General features: G+C 40.9%; 1 protein-coding gene across 1 annotated transcript in view; it reads right to left on the reverse strand.

Moving 5' to 3' along the window:
• Window positions 1-15,000, reverse strand: part of LOC137626578 (sialate:O-sulfotransferase 1-like) — an 85,444-nt gene that overhangs the window by 38,651 nt on the left and 31,793 nt on the right. Inside the window, exons 2-3 of the mRNA XM_068357612.1 lie at window positions 10,440-10,559; window positions 9,396-9,549 (exon numbers count right to left, since the gene is read on the reverse strand). Of these exons, the coding sequence (XP_068213713.1) occupies window positions 9,396-9,549; window positions 10,440-10,545 (260 nt within the window). The 5' untranslated portion in view covers window positions 10,546-10,559. The remainder of the gene's footprint in view (window positions 1-9,395; window positions 9,550-10,439; window positions 10,560-15,000) is intronic.

A 15,000-nucleotide genomic window follows, 5' to 3' on the forward strand; every position in this document is an offset into this window, starting at 1 on the left:
TTGTGTTGCACCTCTAACCCGGCTGCCGACTTAACAGCCGACAGCCGGGCAGGTGGAGGTTCTCTGGTTCTTGGCTACTGTCGGCGGGCATGGGTTTTATTACCTTTGCCTGCCGGCAGTGGAAATACAGCCCGAATCTGCTGGCCACTATGATTAGCGGCCGGCAGCCGGGTATTAGTGTTTTCAGCCGTCGGCTCACAATGATTGCCGGCCGGCACACAGTCGCGAATAAGTGGGCTGCCGCCTATTAGTTAATGATAGTATATATTTGAACTTTACAGGGGTAGTTGCTGGCCGGCATGTGCAGGCGTACGCCGGCATGTGCAGGCGCATTCCGGCACGTGCAGGCGCACGCCGGCACGTACCGGCGCGTGCTAGCCGGCACAACAGCATGTGGTGTACAGTAGTTGCTGTATTCGTAGTGTAGTACACACTGCATTAGCAGAAACTGCTGTACAGAGCTTGTGATAACACTAAAAGTTCTTCATAATACTTAATGTTATCTTGTACAGCCTTTTGCTGAGACCATACAACATATAGAAAGTAAGTTCTTTCTGTATCCTTTCTATCCCGTATATTAAACCTTTATCTCAAGGTGTGAACTACACCTTAAATTTCCGTTTAGGAAATTAAATAAGGTATTCTAGAATAGAATTAACCTTAGTTATAATATCTCGGGAGGTTTCAGCAATTGACTGGACAGGAAGTACAACTGTGTGTCTTTCCTTCTTTCTTTTATAGCTTTTCTATATAAGCTAAATGTCTCAATATAAGTGAAAGCCTTCACTTGATACTCATGGATTTTTCTCCTCTTTACACGAGGACCATATGAAGTGCGGGAGCGTGTTCTGTAATGTCCTCAGTAAGAACTTCTGTGGACATCAATATTGTAGGAGGCACGCAGCATGCGCAGCCTCCAGAGGTGATATCCGCTATTGGGACCCTCAGGTTTGTACAGTATGATCTAACCTGATTACCGAGGCTTTTGATGACCCTAAGTCAACGGAGTCAAGGGATGCTGCCAGGGAAACGTTACGATCCTGGGTGAGGGATTTTGAGAAAAACACCTCAGGTCCCTACCTTCCAAATGAGAAGATAAAGGCCTACTTTTTTCCTAAAGCATTGGCTGATGCAACCATCCCTCAGCCTCAGGTGGAGATACCAATTGCCCAGAATCCGGTAGATTCTGAAGTCTCAGCCGCCCTTCACGACTTCCAATTGGACGATAGGATGTCGGAGGGGTCGGAGTCTACTGAGAAGGACCTTCTAGGAGAAGGTCAGGAGGAGGAACTGTTCCAGGCTCCCTAAGTAAAAAAGGAAGAAATCGACGAAGTGTCGGTTACACCGGTTCCAGACCCAGAACCTATTCTGTCTACATCGTCTGCTATCCCAGATGAACTGGGAAGGACTCTTTCTTCCATTGTTGAGATGATCCAACAAATTCAAAGGAAAAATGATGAGAAGGAAGCTGCAATGAAACTGGAGATACGTAGAATTGCAACATAACGTGGGCCCCAGAAGCTACTCAGCAGGAAAGATCATCCTTTGTGCTCGGATACCAATCCTTGGAGGTATGTCGAACACATGCCAATGACAACCGGGAAGATAGTGATCTCAGAAAAGTTGGGAGCAATTCCCCTGGAAGAAGTGGAATTTTGGCCCAACAAAGATTCTTATCCGGACTGCTATGTCCGTCTTAGGAAGGAGCCAGCCTCAAAGGAGGAGACGGACCCGAAGTAGGTCATAGTTTTTGACCATAGTAAAGCTCAGATGTTACTAGCGAGCTCGATGAAAGGGAGGGGCTTCACTAACTCATAGGTGCCCGCCTTGAGTAAAAAGCTTCCCTCCTTTGTGGCCTCTCCTACCAGAGCCTTTCCCATCTTGGAAAAGGGATATAAGTCAGCCTTAAAGGCGGTAGAGGCAGGGAAACCATGCCCCTCCTTGGAGGAGTGTAAGCCGTTATCTCTGACCTTGCCCTTGGACCAAGAAGACTGGAAGGACGTACACCTTACCTTCTCGGTCGGGAAGCTGGAAGCTGATATTGCTAAACGCCAGTTCGGTGAGGCGCTTCCAAAACTGTCGGAGGTTCTCTTGCGTAGAGAACAAGAGACAAAGGAAAGACTTGCGGCATCGATGTCGTTGCAAATGACACTAGAAACGATGGCAAGTGACCCCAAGAACCAGGACATGTTCATGGTTGTGGCCAAAACTCATCTGGCCACAGTTACGAAGGATCTCTATAGCTTTATTAAAGCTAGGAGAGCCTGTAGAGAGTTCGTGTTTGCCTCGGCTGCGGTGAGGCACGACCCAAGGAAACTGATCTCCTCTCGTATTTGGGGTAAAGACTCTTTCCCAATGAAGTGGTTAAAGAGGTAGTAGACAAGGCTGCCACAGAGAATAGGAACCTTCTCAAAAAGTGGGGCTTAGATCTCAAGAGAAAGTCTTCTCCAGATGAGGGTCCCCAACCCAAGAGGAAGACAAAAAGGCTTAGGCCATCCTCTCGGCCGGCTAAACCCTACCAACAGCAACAACAACAACTTCCTCCGACCCCGGTGCCTCAGATAGTGGCACAACCTCCAACCACGTACCACCTGGTACCTCAACAAGTGACGACACAGTCGCCAGTTTTTAACCCAGCCTTCGAAAGGCAGACTTCTTCCTTTCGTTCGAGAGCTAGAGGAACAGCCAGAGGTTCTTCTAGACACCCTTCAAGAGGAAGGGGATACAGGGGAGGACGCGGTCAAGGAGGCAAGGCCTCAGGTCCACTACAGCAGAAGTAAGATACTTCCAGTAGGAGGTAGACTACAGCTATTTAGGGATCGCTGGACCTTCGATCCCTGTGCCCACAGCCTAATTAAAAATGGACTAGATTGGAGCTGGAGCAGTCGTCCACCTCAATTTCCTCAATTCTTCCAACACTCATCCCCCGTTCTGAAAGAATATGTCCAAGAACTCTTAGACAAAAGAGTAATCCGGAAAGTTAAGTCCATAAAATTCCAAGGAAGGCTGTTTTGTGTTCCAAAAAAGGACTCAGAAAAACTCAGAGTTATTCTAGACTTGTCGCCACTCAACAAGTTCATAGTGAACTACTAGTTCAGAATGCTCACGCTTCAGCACATAAGGACCATACTGCCCAGAAGGGCATATACTGTCTCTATAGACTTGTTTGACGCTTATTGGCACATTCCAATTAATTGTCACCTCTCCTCCTACCTAGGCTTCAAGTTACATAGAAAACTTTACGCCTTCAGAGCCATGCCTTTCGGGCTAAACATAGCCCCAAGGATTTTCACGAAGCTTGCGAACGCAGCCGTCCATCAATTACGCCTAAAGGGGGTCCAAGTAGTAGCCTACTTCGGACGACGGGCTGGTGTGGTCAGCATCCAGGACAGAATGCACGCAAGCTTCTAAGATAGTGATCCAGTTCCTGGAACATCTGGGATTCAAGATCAACATCAAAAAGTCTCGTCTTTCTCCAGCTCAAAATTTCAGTGGTTGGGAATCCACTGGAATTTGGAGTCATATTGGCTTTCCATTCCTAGTAAGAAGAGTAAAGAAATAGCAGGATCTGTCAAGAGACTATTGAAATCCAAACGGATATCAAGACGCGAACAGGAGAGAGTGCTGGGCTCTACAGTTTGCTTCGATAACAGATCCAGTGCTAAGTGCACAGCTAAAGGATGCAACAGGAGTCTGGAGAAAATACGCATCAAACGCGCGAAGAGATCCAAGTGATGTTGGCCATATTCTGTTTGGCGGAAAGGAAGAAATGGCACATGTCAGCAGTTCATATTCAAGGGTTATTCAATGTGACAGCGGACGCTCTATCTAGGTTTACACCTATAGAGTCAGAATGGTCCCTTGATGCAGGATCGTTCTCCTTCATCTCGAGTCAAGTCCCAGAGCTGCAGATAGACCTCTTTGCGACGATAGACAACAAGATAATAGATCGTTACGTGTCCCCTTACGAGGATCCATTAGCGGAGGCAGTGGATGCTATGTCCCTGGAATGGAACAGATGGTCCAGTATCTATCTGTTCCCTCCGCACAACCTCCTTTTGAAAGTCCTTGATAAGCTGAGATCTTTCAAAGGGAAAGCAGCAATAGTGGCCCACAAGTGGCCAAATAGCATGTGGTTCCCTCTGGCATTGGAACTACGTCTAAAATTCGTACCACTACCGGATCCATCCCTGTCTCAGCAAGTACAGAAGTCGACTGTCTTCACTCCATCACAGAAAACACTGAACCTACATCTCATGATTTTCTCTCCTTAACAATGAGAAAAAGATTCGGTGTTTAAAAGTCAGTTTAGACTTTTGGAGGAAACCAGAAGACATTATGAGGCTTCAGGGAAGAAATAGCTATCCTTTGTCAAGGCGAAGAAACCGAAAGAAATCCTGACAGATTCCTATTTATCATTCTTCATTCACCTTCATGAGCAAGATTTAGCAGCCAACACAATTCTATTGTTCAAGCCTGCCTTGACAAGTCAGATACCATATGCCTCACAGGTCGACCTTTCTAACGACGTTCTTAATGAACTAGCCCTCCAGCGCTTCCAAAGACCCTTTGCATGGTCATTAGATATGATTCCTCATTGTGCATAAATAATGAACAATGAGGAATGTGCTTAGAAGGTTTTGAATTTAAGTCATATTTCTGTTTATACTCGCTTTGGGGGCCAGAGTTATGAAATAGTGGCTCTCTCTCCAGAGAGGAAGGCCACGTCCAGTTCTTCGAGGGAGGACGGAATCTACTTCCAGACCCAACGTTTCTTATCAGGAACAAGCTACCCACCAACAGGTGGGGTCCCTAGAGAATCTGCCCTCTGAAGGAAGATGCATATCTATGTCCAGTGGAGTGCCTAAAGGTCTATCTTCATAGAACTTCAGACTTTATGGGAGGACAGCTGTTCAGAAGAGAAACCCTGGAATCAAAGTTATCTATAACTAAGGGCGAAATTCACCCGTGTTATTCGCAGAACGGATCAAGACAGTACACCCGTTAGTCATGATCCGAGGAAAGTTGCCTCTTCCATAAAATTTCTTTAATTATATGGACTTTGAACATCCTTGTTTGCACACCGGCTGGTAGTCATCCAAGGCGTTCTTTATGCACTATGCGAAGTAAGTGGAGCAACTTATGAGATCTGTGGTAGCAGCAGGTAGAGTTCTTTAAACTTTTGTTTTAAGTCTGCGAGGAACAGTGTAATTAATTTGGGATGATTAATTAAGAGGGTGCGCTTGTAGTCACTGTATGTTACTATATGCGGAGCGATAGGCCACGGAAGTGTCCTTACGAACTGTTCCATTGACGTCGGTAATCTATAGCATAATACAGACACTTGTGCCAAGCATTGTTTACGCTAGTGTATGTAAACAGTATACAGACTATATCATTATTATTAATAATTCAATTGAAGTGGCAAATCTGTTTCCTAGTAGATGAAACAATATTTTCTGTTGACTGTTTTTCTTCATGCTTTTACGCATACCATCCACATTTTATAAATTTTATAAATGTTGATCTGATATGTAAGTGTATTAAATTTTAATAAACTAGTTCATAGTCTTATTCGCCCACACTCATTTTATTAGATATGTACTGAGAATTAAGATTAAAATATGGATATTTTTATCATGGCATGTCTTTCGAGACTGTTCCCTGCTTCAAGCAAAAGTCCACTTACTCTAACCCTTCGTTGGATGGGTTGACATGGTACCCTAACGGGTTGGTGGCAAAGAGGCAAAATTTGTTTCCATGCGGATACAACAATTATCCAATAGTTTATAAGAGTAGTCACATTGGGGAAGGTGTCACAAATTCATTCTGACATTAGTGACTCTTATACAAACTTTGCTTTATATTGTATAGGGCGAGACCACTATATAAACTTGTCATTTTGTCATCCATGAATTTTTATGTACTCCTCGAGACTTTTTCCAGAGTCTAGTACGACTCTTCCTTGTAGCGGGCAGGAAGCACTAACATAGTTCATGCTTAGAAGAAATGATGTATAACGGTAACATCATAGGTCTCTAGGTCTAGACGAACCAGGAAAATACTTTCTTGAGAGTACGGCACTGACTGAGAATCCACAGATACAGTAATGCTCTTGTATACTTCTATCAGGACGACATAGCCTGAGCCCAAAAAACGGATTTTTGGGTGAGGTAGCCATGTCGTCCTGATGGACCCGCCCTTCCTTTTATTGTAAAAGGGACTGTTGACCCCTCCCTATAGTACAGTATCTGTAACACCTCATATATCGCTACAAGGAATAAAGAGGGCGCTACCGCCTTCATCAGATACACACTGGAAACGGAATAGGAGAGATGCCTTATGAGCGGCTCTATTTTCATTCTCGTTTCAGATTCTTGTCACTATACCCCCTCGAAGAGTTAATACTGTTCGGGGTGACGTGTCAAGAATACGTCCTGTGATATTATGCGATATCCCTGTGAGATTATTTAGGGATATTCGCTCCAGGAGTTAGAATTCAGGATACCTTAAGGTAAAATTCTCTGGGAATATCACTGAAGTCAAGTATACCCTAGAAAGCTACCTAATAGGAACTTCCATCAGGACGACATGGCTACCTCACCCAAAAATAGATTTTTCGCTTCGCTCAAAATCTGTTTTATATATATACATACATATATATATATATATATATATATATATATATATATATATATATATAAATATATATATATATATATATATATATATATATATATATATATATCTATATATATATATAAACATATATATATCTATATATTTATATCTATATATATATATATATATATATATATATATATATATATATATATATGTATATATATACATATAGATATATATACATATATATATATATGTATATATATATATATATATATATATGTATGTATAGATATACATATACAGTATATATATATATATATATATATATATATATATATATATATATATATAGATAGATAGATATAGATATAGATTTAGATATAGATATATATCTATATCTATATCTATATCTATATCTATATCTATATATATTTATATATACATATATATATATTTATACAAATATATATAATATATATATAAATATATATATATATACAGTGGCCGCCAATAAGAATGTCGTGAGGTTGACTGGTAGTGACTGGAAACAAACTGCGTAACATAAAATATTCATAAAAAATCAATGGAAAGCTTAAAAATAAAAAATAAACATATGTTAATACTCACCAACTCCTTGCCTAATACTTTATAGGCATTCCCCGACGTTTAGTAACCTCCTTGAGCCTTTTGGGGACTGAATCGGCAAGATTTTGCAAGAGTTCATCGTCGAGGTTATCCCAGGCACGCCTCAACTCCGCTTCCAGCTTCGGAATAGTTGTTGTATCAACGTCCTGTAATTTCTTCTTCAAAATGGCCCAAAGGTTTTCTATGGGAGAAATATCAGGGGAATTGCCTGGCCAATCTGGAATATATTCAATTCCACAGTCCTTGAACCACTGAATATTTTGTTTGGCTGTATGGGCAGGAGCTCCGTCTTGCTGAAAAATGCTAGTTCCACTTAGCTCAAAAGAATCTTCCAAAAAATCATTCAATAAACAAAAGTAAGTGTCTTTATTGACAGTTTGATTCTTTGGAAGTATTTCTAAAATACCCTTTCCCCCATACCCAAAACAACCCCATACCATCACATAACTTGGGTATTTAACACTCGTTGCCAAGTACTTAGGATCGAGCGGGTCCGATCCCGCTTTACGCCAAACTTTTTTTCCCCTATTGTCAGAAACAAAAAAAGATGCTTCGTCACTCCAAAGTACTTTTCGCCACTTGGCAAGGTCCCAGTCCTTGTAAGAACGAGCAAAATTAAGTCTATCCTTTTTCTGTTTAGCCGTTATCAATGGCTTCTTGCGAGCCTTCACTTTTGTGTAATGGAGGTCGCGCTTCAAACGATATTGCACATTCCTAACAGATGCTCCTGCCACTGCCTGAGGATTTGATTCCTTTAATTGTCTTGCTGTTATTGTAGGATTGGCTTCGATGGCCCTGCCAAGCACCCTCAATCCTCTTTCAGAAATAATGACAGGCCTACCAGGGGATTTTTCCGCACGTGGCACTTCTCTGCTTCCTGACTCGATAAACTTTCGAATTATACGCTGGACTGTTCGCTGATTCACGCCCGTTTTATCACTGATTATTCGAGTTTTTAACCCTTCTTCATGTAGCTGAATGACACGCACACGATTTTCAAATGAGGTATAACCTTTTGACATGATATTAAGGTCGCTATGAAACAAAACACAAGAAAAATAACCGCTCCTTATGGAAATAAGTCCAAGAGAAATCGTAACAGAAACTGCTATTATCACTGCTAGACAAACACTGAGAGACCGTTAAGCACTCAGTTAGCGAGAGAGGGGTAGAGTTGAGTTGCCGTATAGCCATTTTGGCTCAGCCAATTTTTTCCCTAAAAAAAAAATGCAAAAATCCTTTATCGAATTCAAGTCCGTTTTACGACTGTCACAAAATATTCAGTATTTCAGTGACTAATGCTCTGAATTTATTCAGAATTGCACAGGATATTCCCCAATTATTTCTCTAACAGAAAACATTCGGGTTATTGTAAAAAGATATTAAACGACGTCGACATGACGAATATTCCGAAGTTAAAAGCGGAGTTAAAAGGTGCCTAGGTTAACCTTGCCCGTGATGTAACTTAATGATTCAGTCCCCAAAAGGCTCAAGAAGGTTAATAAACGTCGGGGAATACCTATAAAGTATTAGGCAAGGAGTTGGTGAGTATTAACATATGTTTATTTTTTATTTTTAAGCTTTCCATTGATTTTTTATGAATATTTTATGTTACGCAGTTTGTTTCCAGTCACTACCAGTCAACCTCGCGACATTCTTATTGGCCGCCACTGTATATATATATATATATATATATATATATATATATATATATATATATATATATATATATATTTATATATATGTATATATATATATATATATATATATATATATATATATATATATATATATATATATATATTTATATATATATGTATATATATATTCATAGATATATATAAATCTATTTATATATATGTATATATATACATAGACATATATATAGATATGTATATATATATATATATATATATATATAACTATATATATATATATATATATATATATATATATATATATATATGTATATTCATATACACACATTATATATATATATATATATATATATATATATATATATATATATATATATATATATATATATATATATATATATATATATACACATATATACTAATATATATACACAAACACATATATCCATGAATATCTAAACTTACTGCGAACACAGCAAATCTTTAGACCACCAGTATCTCTTTTGACCTGAGTTGTCAATAGTTAACTTGCGATATGTCATTTCTTTCTCACTATAATTTTCGCTGGAAATGTCAGCAAAGATAGCTCTCTCTTCATGATCCTTATCTGAGATGGAATCTGTGAAAATGAATGTGATTAGTTGACTTCAATAATTATGATTATATTTGTCAGGTATTCATTATGAAGACAGTGTCAATAATGAAGCAATTTCTCATTATACAATAAGGATATGCAATCTATCTTTCCTTTTGCCTCGTTTAAAAAAGCTAAACATCTCAGCAGATTCACAGATTAAGACTTTGACATAATTTCCAAAGGTTGATTACTGAAAACCTTCAATTATCCTCGTCTCTTATTCTTACAGGTGAAGAATCGCAAAACAAATGAAAGAACTTTTTTATTATATTATAAAAGGTTACAGTTTACTAAAGAATACTTCAATTTATGAAATATGATGTAAAATAATTTTCCGTTAAAATTGAAGATTTGTGAAACAGACAGATAAATATTGTATTGTAGTAAACTCAAATATATCTAAGTACATACAAAATGCATTGTAAAGAAAACAAAACAAATATTGAACATGAATATTTAAAAGACATGGTTTTCAAGGAACTGATAAATGGAAAAATGCACATCTAATAGCAAGAAAATTCGACACTAATACATAAAATAATACACAAAATACTGTACTTGAACGTTAAAAAACTATAAAAAAAAAAACGTTGGCAATCAGCACACATAATTATATCGAAGCATCGGCAATACCAGGCAGCCATACAAACAAGAACACTTGAAAACATTGATTACATGATGTCTAACTTAAGAAAACTACACAAAATAAACGATAGACAATAAGCAAAATTGCTTAAAGAAATAGAAATGACGACCGACTACAAAAATGAACATATTGAAACACAAAAATCTATTATCAGCCCACAAATATGGATAATTTTTATACATACAACAGAGAACTTATCAGTCAGGAAACAGAAATCAAATCTTACTTGAAAAAATTATAAGACTGCTGACGGTCGAGTTGTATGTAAAAATTATCCCAAATATAGAACAAAACGCCAGGATAAAAAATATGAATCTCTTCGGAGCTTCCATGACCTGGAAAGACACTAAAGAAAATCATAGTAGTAATACTTTTGCCATGTCTACTCAGTTCATTAACCCCTCAGATCAGTGTCTGCCACCGCGACTCATATTGACTTTCGGAACGTTTAACGTCCACTGGGGTTATGACGTTTGCGTGTAATTTTTTTTTTTTTTTTTTTTTTTTTTTTTTTTTTTTTTTTTTTTTTTTTTTTTTTTAGTAGAAGAACGTTTTAATGGTTGGTTTTACTAACATTGGCTACAGGGTATTATGGTTTGTTTATCAACAGAGGAATTGCTAATTTTCACTGGCTTAATGACGTGGTTTTTTTATGTTTTATCAAAATGGGCTTCAGGGACATTTGATATTATGCACCGATGTCGACAGTATTGCATGCACTGATCTAACAAGTTAAGAGAGAGGAGTTCGATAAATATAGCCGAATCAGTCATTCTAAGCTATTTTGGAGCTATTTCTATGTATTTGAAACCATTTTCTCCCTATAACATAATCTATAAGGTGAATATACATTACATAATAAGAACATCCCGATCTAACATATAAAACATTTCAGGATTAATCTCTACAATTACTTTTAGTAAAAGACTATACATTCCCAGAAAACCTCATCAGTTGACTGCATATGAGTTATATCTGTCATTGTTGGAGTGCCTGTAGTTAGTCTCTCCCCTTCTTCTCTCTATTTCCCAGTCATACACAAGGTATTTTTACCACTTGTGAATATATATATATATATATATATATATATATATATATATATATATATATATATATATATATATATATATATATAAATATGTGTGTGTGTGTGTGTGAGAGAGAGAGAGAGAGAGAGAGAGAGAGAGAGAGAGAGAGAGAGAGAGAGAGAAAATTATTTCAGTGTTCCACATCCATTTTACTAAATTCTTTTTTTAGAAATTATTGAAAGAAATAAGATAATTATTGGTTTATATTCAACAATGTTTGAAGGTTTTTGTAAAATCTGAGCATTTTATCATGAAAACTTTTTAATCATTTTATATTAGAGATATAACCGAAGGAAAACATGGTTTTATATTCTGTTTATATATATATATATATATATATATATATATATATATATATATATATATATATATATATATATATATATTTTTTTTTTTTTCCTTATCTGTTTTTTTTATCTGCTGTAATATTGTCGTTTTACATATGTAGTGTACCAACCGTGCGTCACACAATTGTACATAATTCCTTTTGTATATATTATGCTTGTATCTTCGCTCTTCTCTCGCACTAAAAAAAACCAGAGTAAACATGTCTGCGTGTCGCCTATGTAACATTGTTATTTTCTCGAACATGTAATTTCCTGTTGCCTTGAGGTTTTGTATATAAAGGAGAGTGTTCCATAATAAATTAACTCAGTTGCTTTTACACTGCCTTTGAGTTCACAATCTTTCTCTCGGCACCGTCACATTGGTGACCCCGGAAGTCGACTCGCTCCCACTGCCTTCCAACCCCACCCCCCTCGCCCCTCCATCGTTGGTACTATGACGGACTCTACAGCAGTTGGCGCTGCGGCCGCCCCCATTGAAACTTTCACCGTTCGCCAGCGGAGAGGCGTTTGCTTGGTTTCAGCGCGCAGAAGTCCAGTTTCGCATCAACGGCGTGGCTAGCTCAACCACCAAAGCAGATTATGTTCTCGCGGCGATACCCGAGGACACCTTCCTGGAAATATCCAATTGGCTTTGTGAACAAAGAGACACCCCAATAGCGTATGACGCCCTCAAAACATACCTTCTGCAGCAGTACTCGCCGTCGCCAGCCGCCCATGAAGCAAAGCTTTTTCAGCTCTCGCAACAACCGTTGGGGGACCAAAGGGCTTCACTTGCCCTCAGGAAAATGACCAGTATCGCTCGCCTTTAACCTGCCGCAGACGGCTCTCCTCGTGAGGTGAACCTACTTCGTGCCCTTTGGATACGCCGTTTACCTGCTGCCATACCCGATGTCGATAGTTTACCCATAAAGGACTTGAAGACCAAAGCCGACACCCTTATGGACAGCCACTTCAAGACCTCCATCAACGCCTCCACCCCTGACGAAGAGGATGCCTCTTCAACGTCAACCGAAGCTGACATGAATGCCGTAAGACATACACGCCCACACCGTGACGTGCCGAAGCAGACACAAAGCCGCCCACCACCCACCAATCGCTCGCGCCCCAACAAACTACTTCTACAGCCACTTACTACCTCTCATCCGCTGCAGTTTTACTACTACCACTTCAGATTCTGGGCAACTGTGAAGAAATGTGCCGAGGATTGTCAGTGGCCAAAAAAACGTGTAAGTAGGCCATCGCTCGTGGCGGTGGCCTCCCGTGTTTCTAATCTTTTCTTTTTACAGGATGTAGGAACGGGCATGCAATTTTTGGAGACACGGGTGCTTGTTGTTCTCTTTTGCCAAGGAAACTCTTCAAGACACAACGTAGTCTGGCTACATCTGCCGACGTCCGCTTGGTAGCTGCTGACGTCCGCTTGGTAGCTGCCGACGTCCGCTTGGTAGCTGCCGACGGATCTGCGATACCCACCTACGGTTACGAGAACCTCACATTATCGTTCGGAAAAGGTAAATTCCATTTGAAGTGTCTCGTTGCTGACGTCACAATGCCAATCCTCGGCGCGGATTTCCTCTCTCATTTCCACCTACTGGTCGATGTCGCCCACCAACTATTGGTCAACGCAGACTCGTACTTCTCGACACCTCGCTCTCCACATTAGCGCACCCACGGATGCCTACGCCCACCTCCTCACGTCGTACCCGGAAGTTTTCCGTCCAGAACTTTGCCAAACGCCCACTGTTCCTGCCAAGCACGGTATTTATCACCATATCAAGACGACGGGACCCCCAGTCTTCGCATAATTCAGACGTCTGGCACCGGAACGATTGGCAGCCACCAAACAGACGTTCGCCAAAATGGAGGAAATGGGCCTTTGCCAAAAGGCATCCAGCCATGGTCGTCACCCTTACACATCGTTCTGAAGAAAGACGGCTCCCTCCGTCCGTGCGGGGATTACAGGCGCCTGAACATGTAAACAGAACTGGATCACTACCCCCTCCCAAACATTGCCGACGTGACCTCCTACCTGCTCAAAGCAAAGGTTTTCTCTACGCTCGATCTCCTGAAGGGGTATATCAGGTGCCTATGAACCCAGAAGACATCCCCAAGACTGCCATCACCAGTCCGTTTGGTACGTACACCTTCAATTACTCCTTTTTTGGCCTCCGTAATGCTGGGGCCACGTTTCAATGTCTCATGGATGGCATCTTAGGGGACCTCCCTTTCTGTGTATGTTATGTGGACGACATACTTGTGTTCTCCTCCTCAAAAGAGGAACACCTCCGTCACCTGTGCATCGTGCTCGACCGCCTGCAACAAAACGGCCTTGTAGTCCGGTGCGACAAGTGTACCTTTGGCGCCAACGAAGTGTCGTTCTTAGGGCACCACATCACTCCTGAAGGTGTCCACCCCCTCCCTGAGAAGGTAGCAGCCGTTCAGAATTTCCCCGAGCCCTCGACCGTTAAAGCTCTGCAGGAATTCTTGGGCATGATCCACTATTATAAGCGTTTTCTGCCAGCCATTGCCGCCACTCTTGCTCCCCTCTACGCCTCCCTCAAGGGCAAGCCAAAGGACCTGAAGTGGGGTCCCCTTCAAGAAGCAGCCTTCTGCAATGCAAAGAAGGCCCTATCAACTGCTGCGGCTCTCACTTTTCCTATCCCACATGCCCTTCTCCTTCTCTCTACCGATGCCAGCGACGTCGCTATTGGTGCAGTACTCGAGCAGGTGGTCAACGGCTCGCCCTGCCCATTGGCCTTCTTCAGCAGAAAACTGTCCTAGGCAGAACGGGTTATTCTACCTTCGATCAAGAAATGCTGGCTGTGCACTTGGCTGTCCATCACTTTCGCCATTTCTTATAAGGTACGCCCTTCGTCATTCGCACAGACCACATGCCTCTGGTGCACGCCTTTACTCGACAGTCTGATGCCTGGTCCACCCGGCAACGCCGACATCTCTCCGCCGTGGCTAAATACAGTTGTACCACCCTTCAATACGTCCCTGGGAAAATGAATCCCGTTGCCGATGCCCTGTCAAGAAACACGTTGGCTGCCGTTCAACTGGGATTGGATTACAACGCCCTGGTTGAAGCCCAACGACAGGACTCAGAGTATCAAGCATGTAGGACATCCTGCACGTCCCTCCGTTGGGAAGACTTTCCCCTTGAAGATTCCAACACCACCCTCCTCTGTGACATCAGTACTGGCAGACCGCGACCTTGGATTCCTGCTCCCATGCGCCGAGAGGTGTTTGATTTCATTCACGGCCTTTCACATTCCTCGTGCCGTTTTACTGCACAGCTGCTGAAGGCAAAGTATATTTGACACGGCATTTCTAAGGATGCTAGGGATTGGGT

This window comes from Palaemon carinicauda, chromosome 34, assembly GCF_036898095.1.
Source record: "Palaemon carinicauda isolate YSFRI2023 chromosome 34, ASM3689809v2, whole genome shotgun sequence".
Classification (NCBI taxonomy): Eukaryota; Metazoa; Arthropoda; class Malacostraca; order Decapoda; family Palaemonidae; genus Palaemon; species Palaemon carinicauda.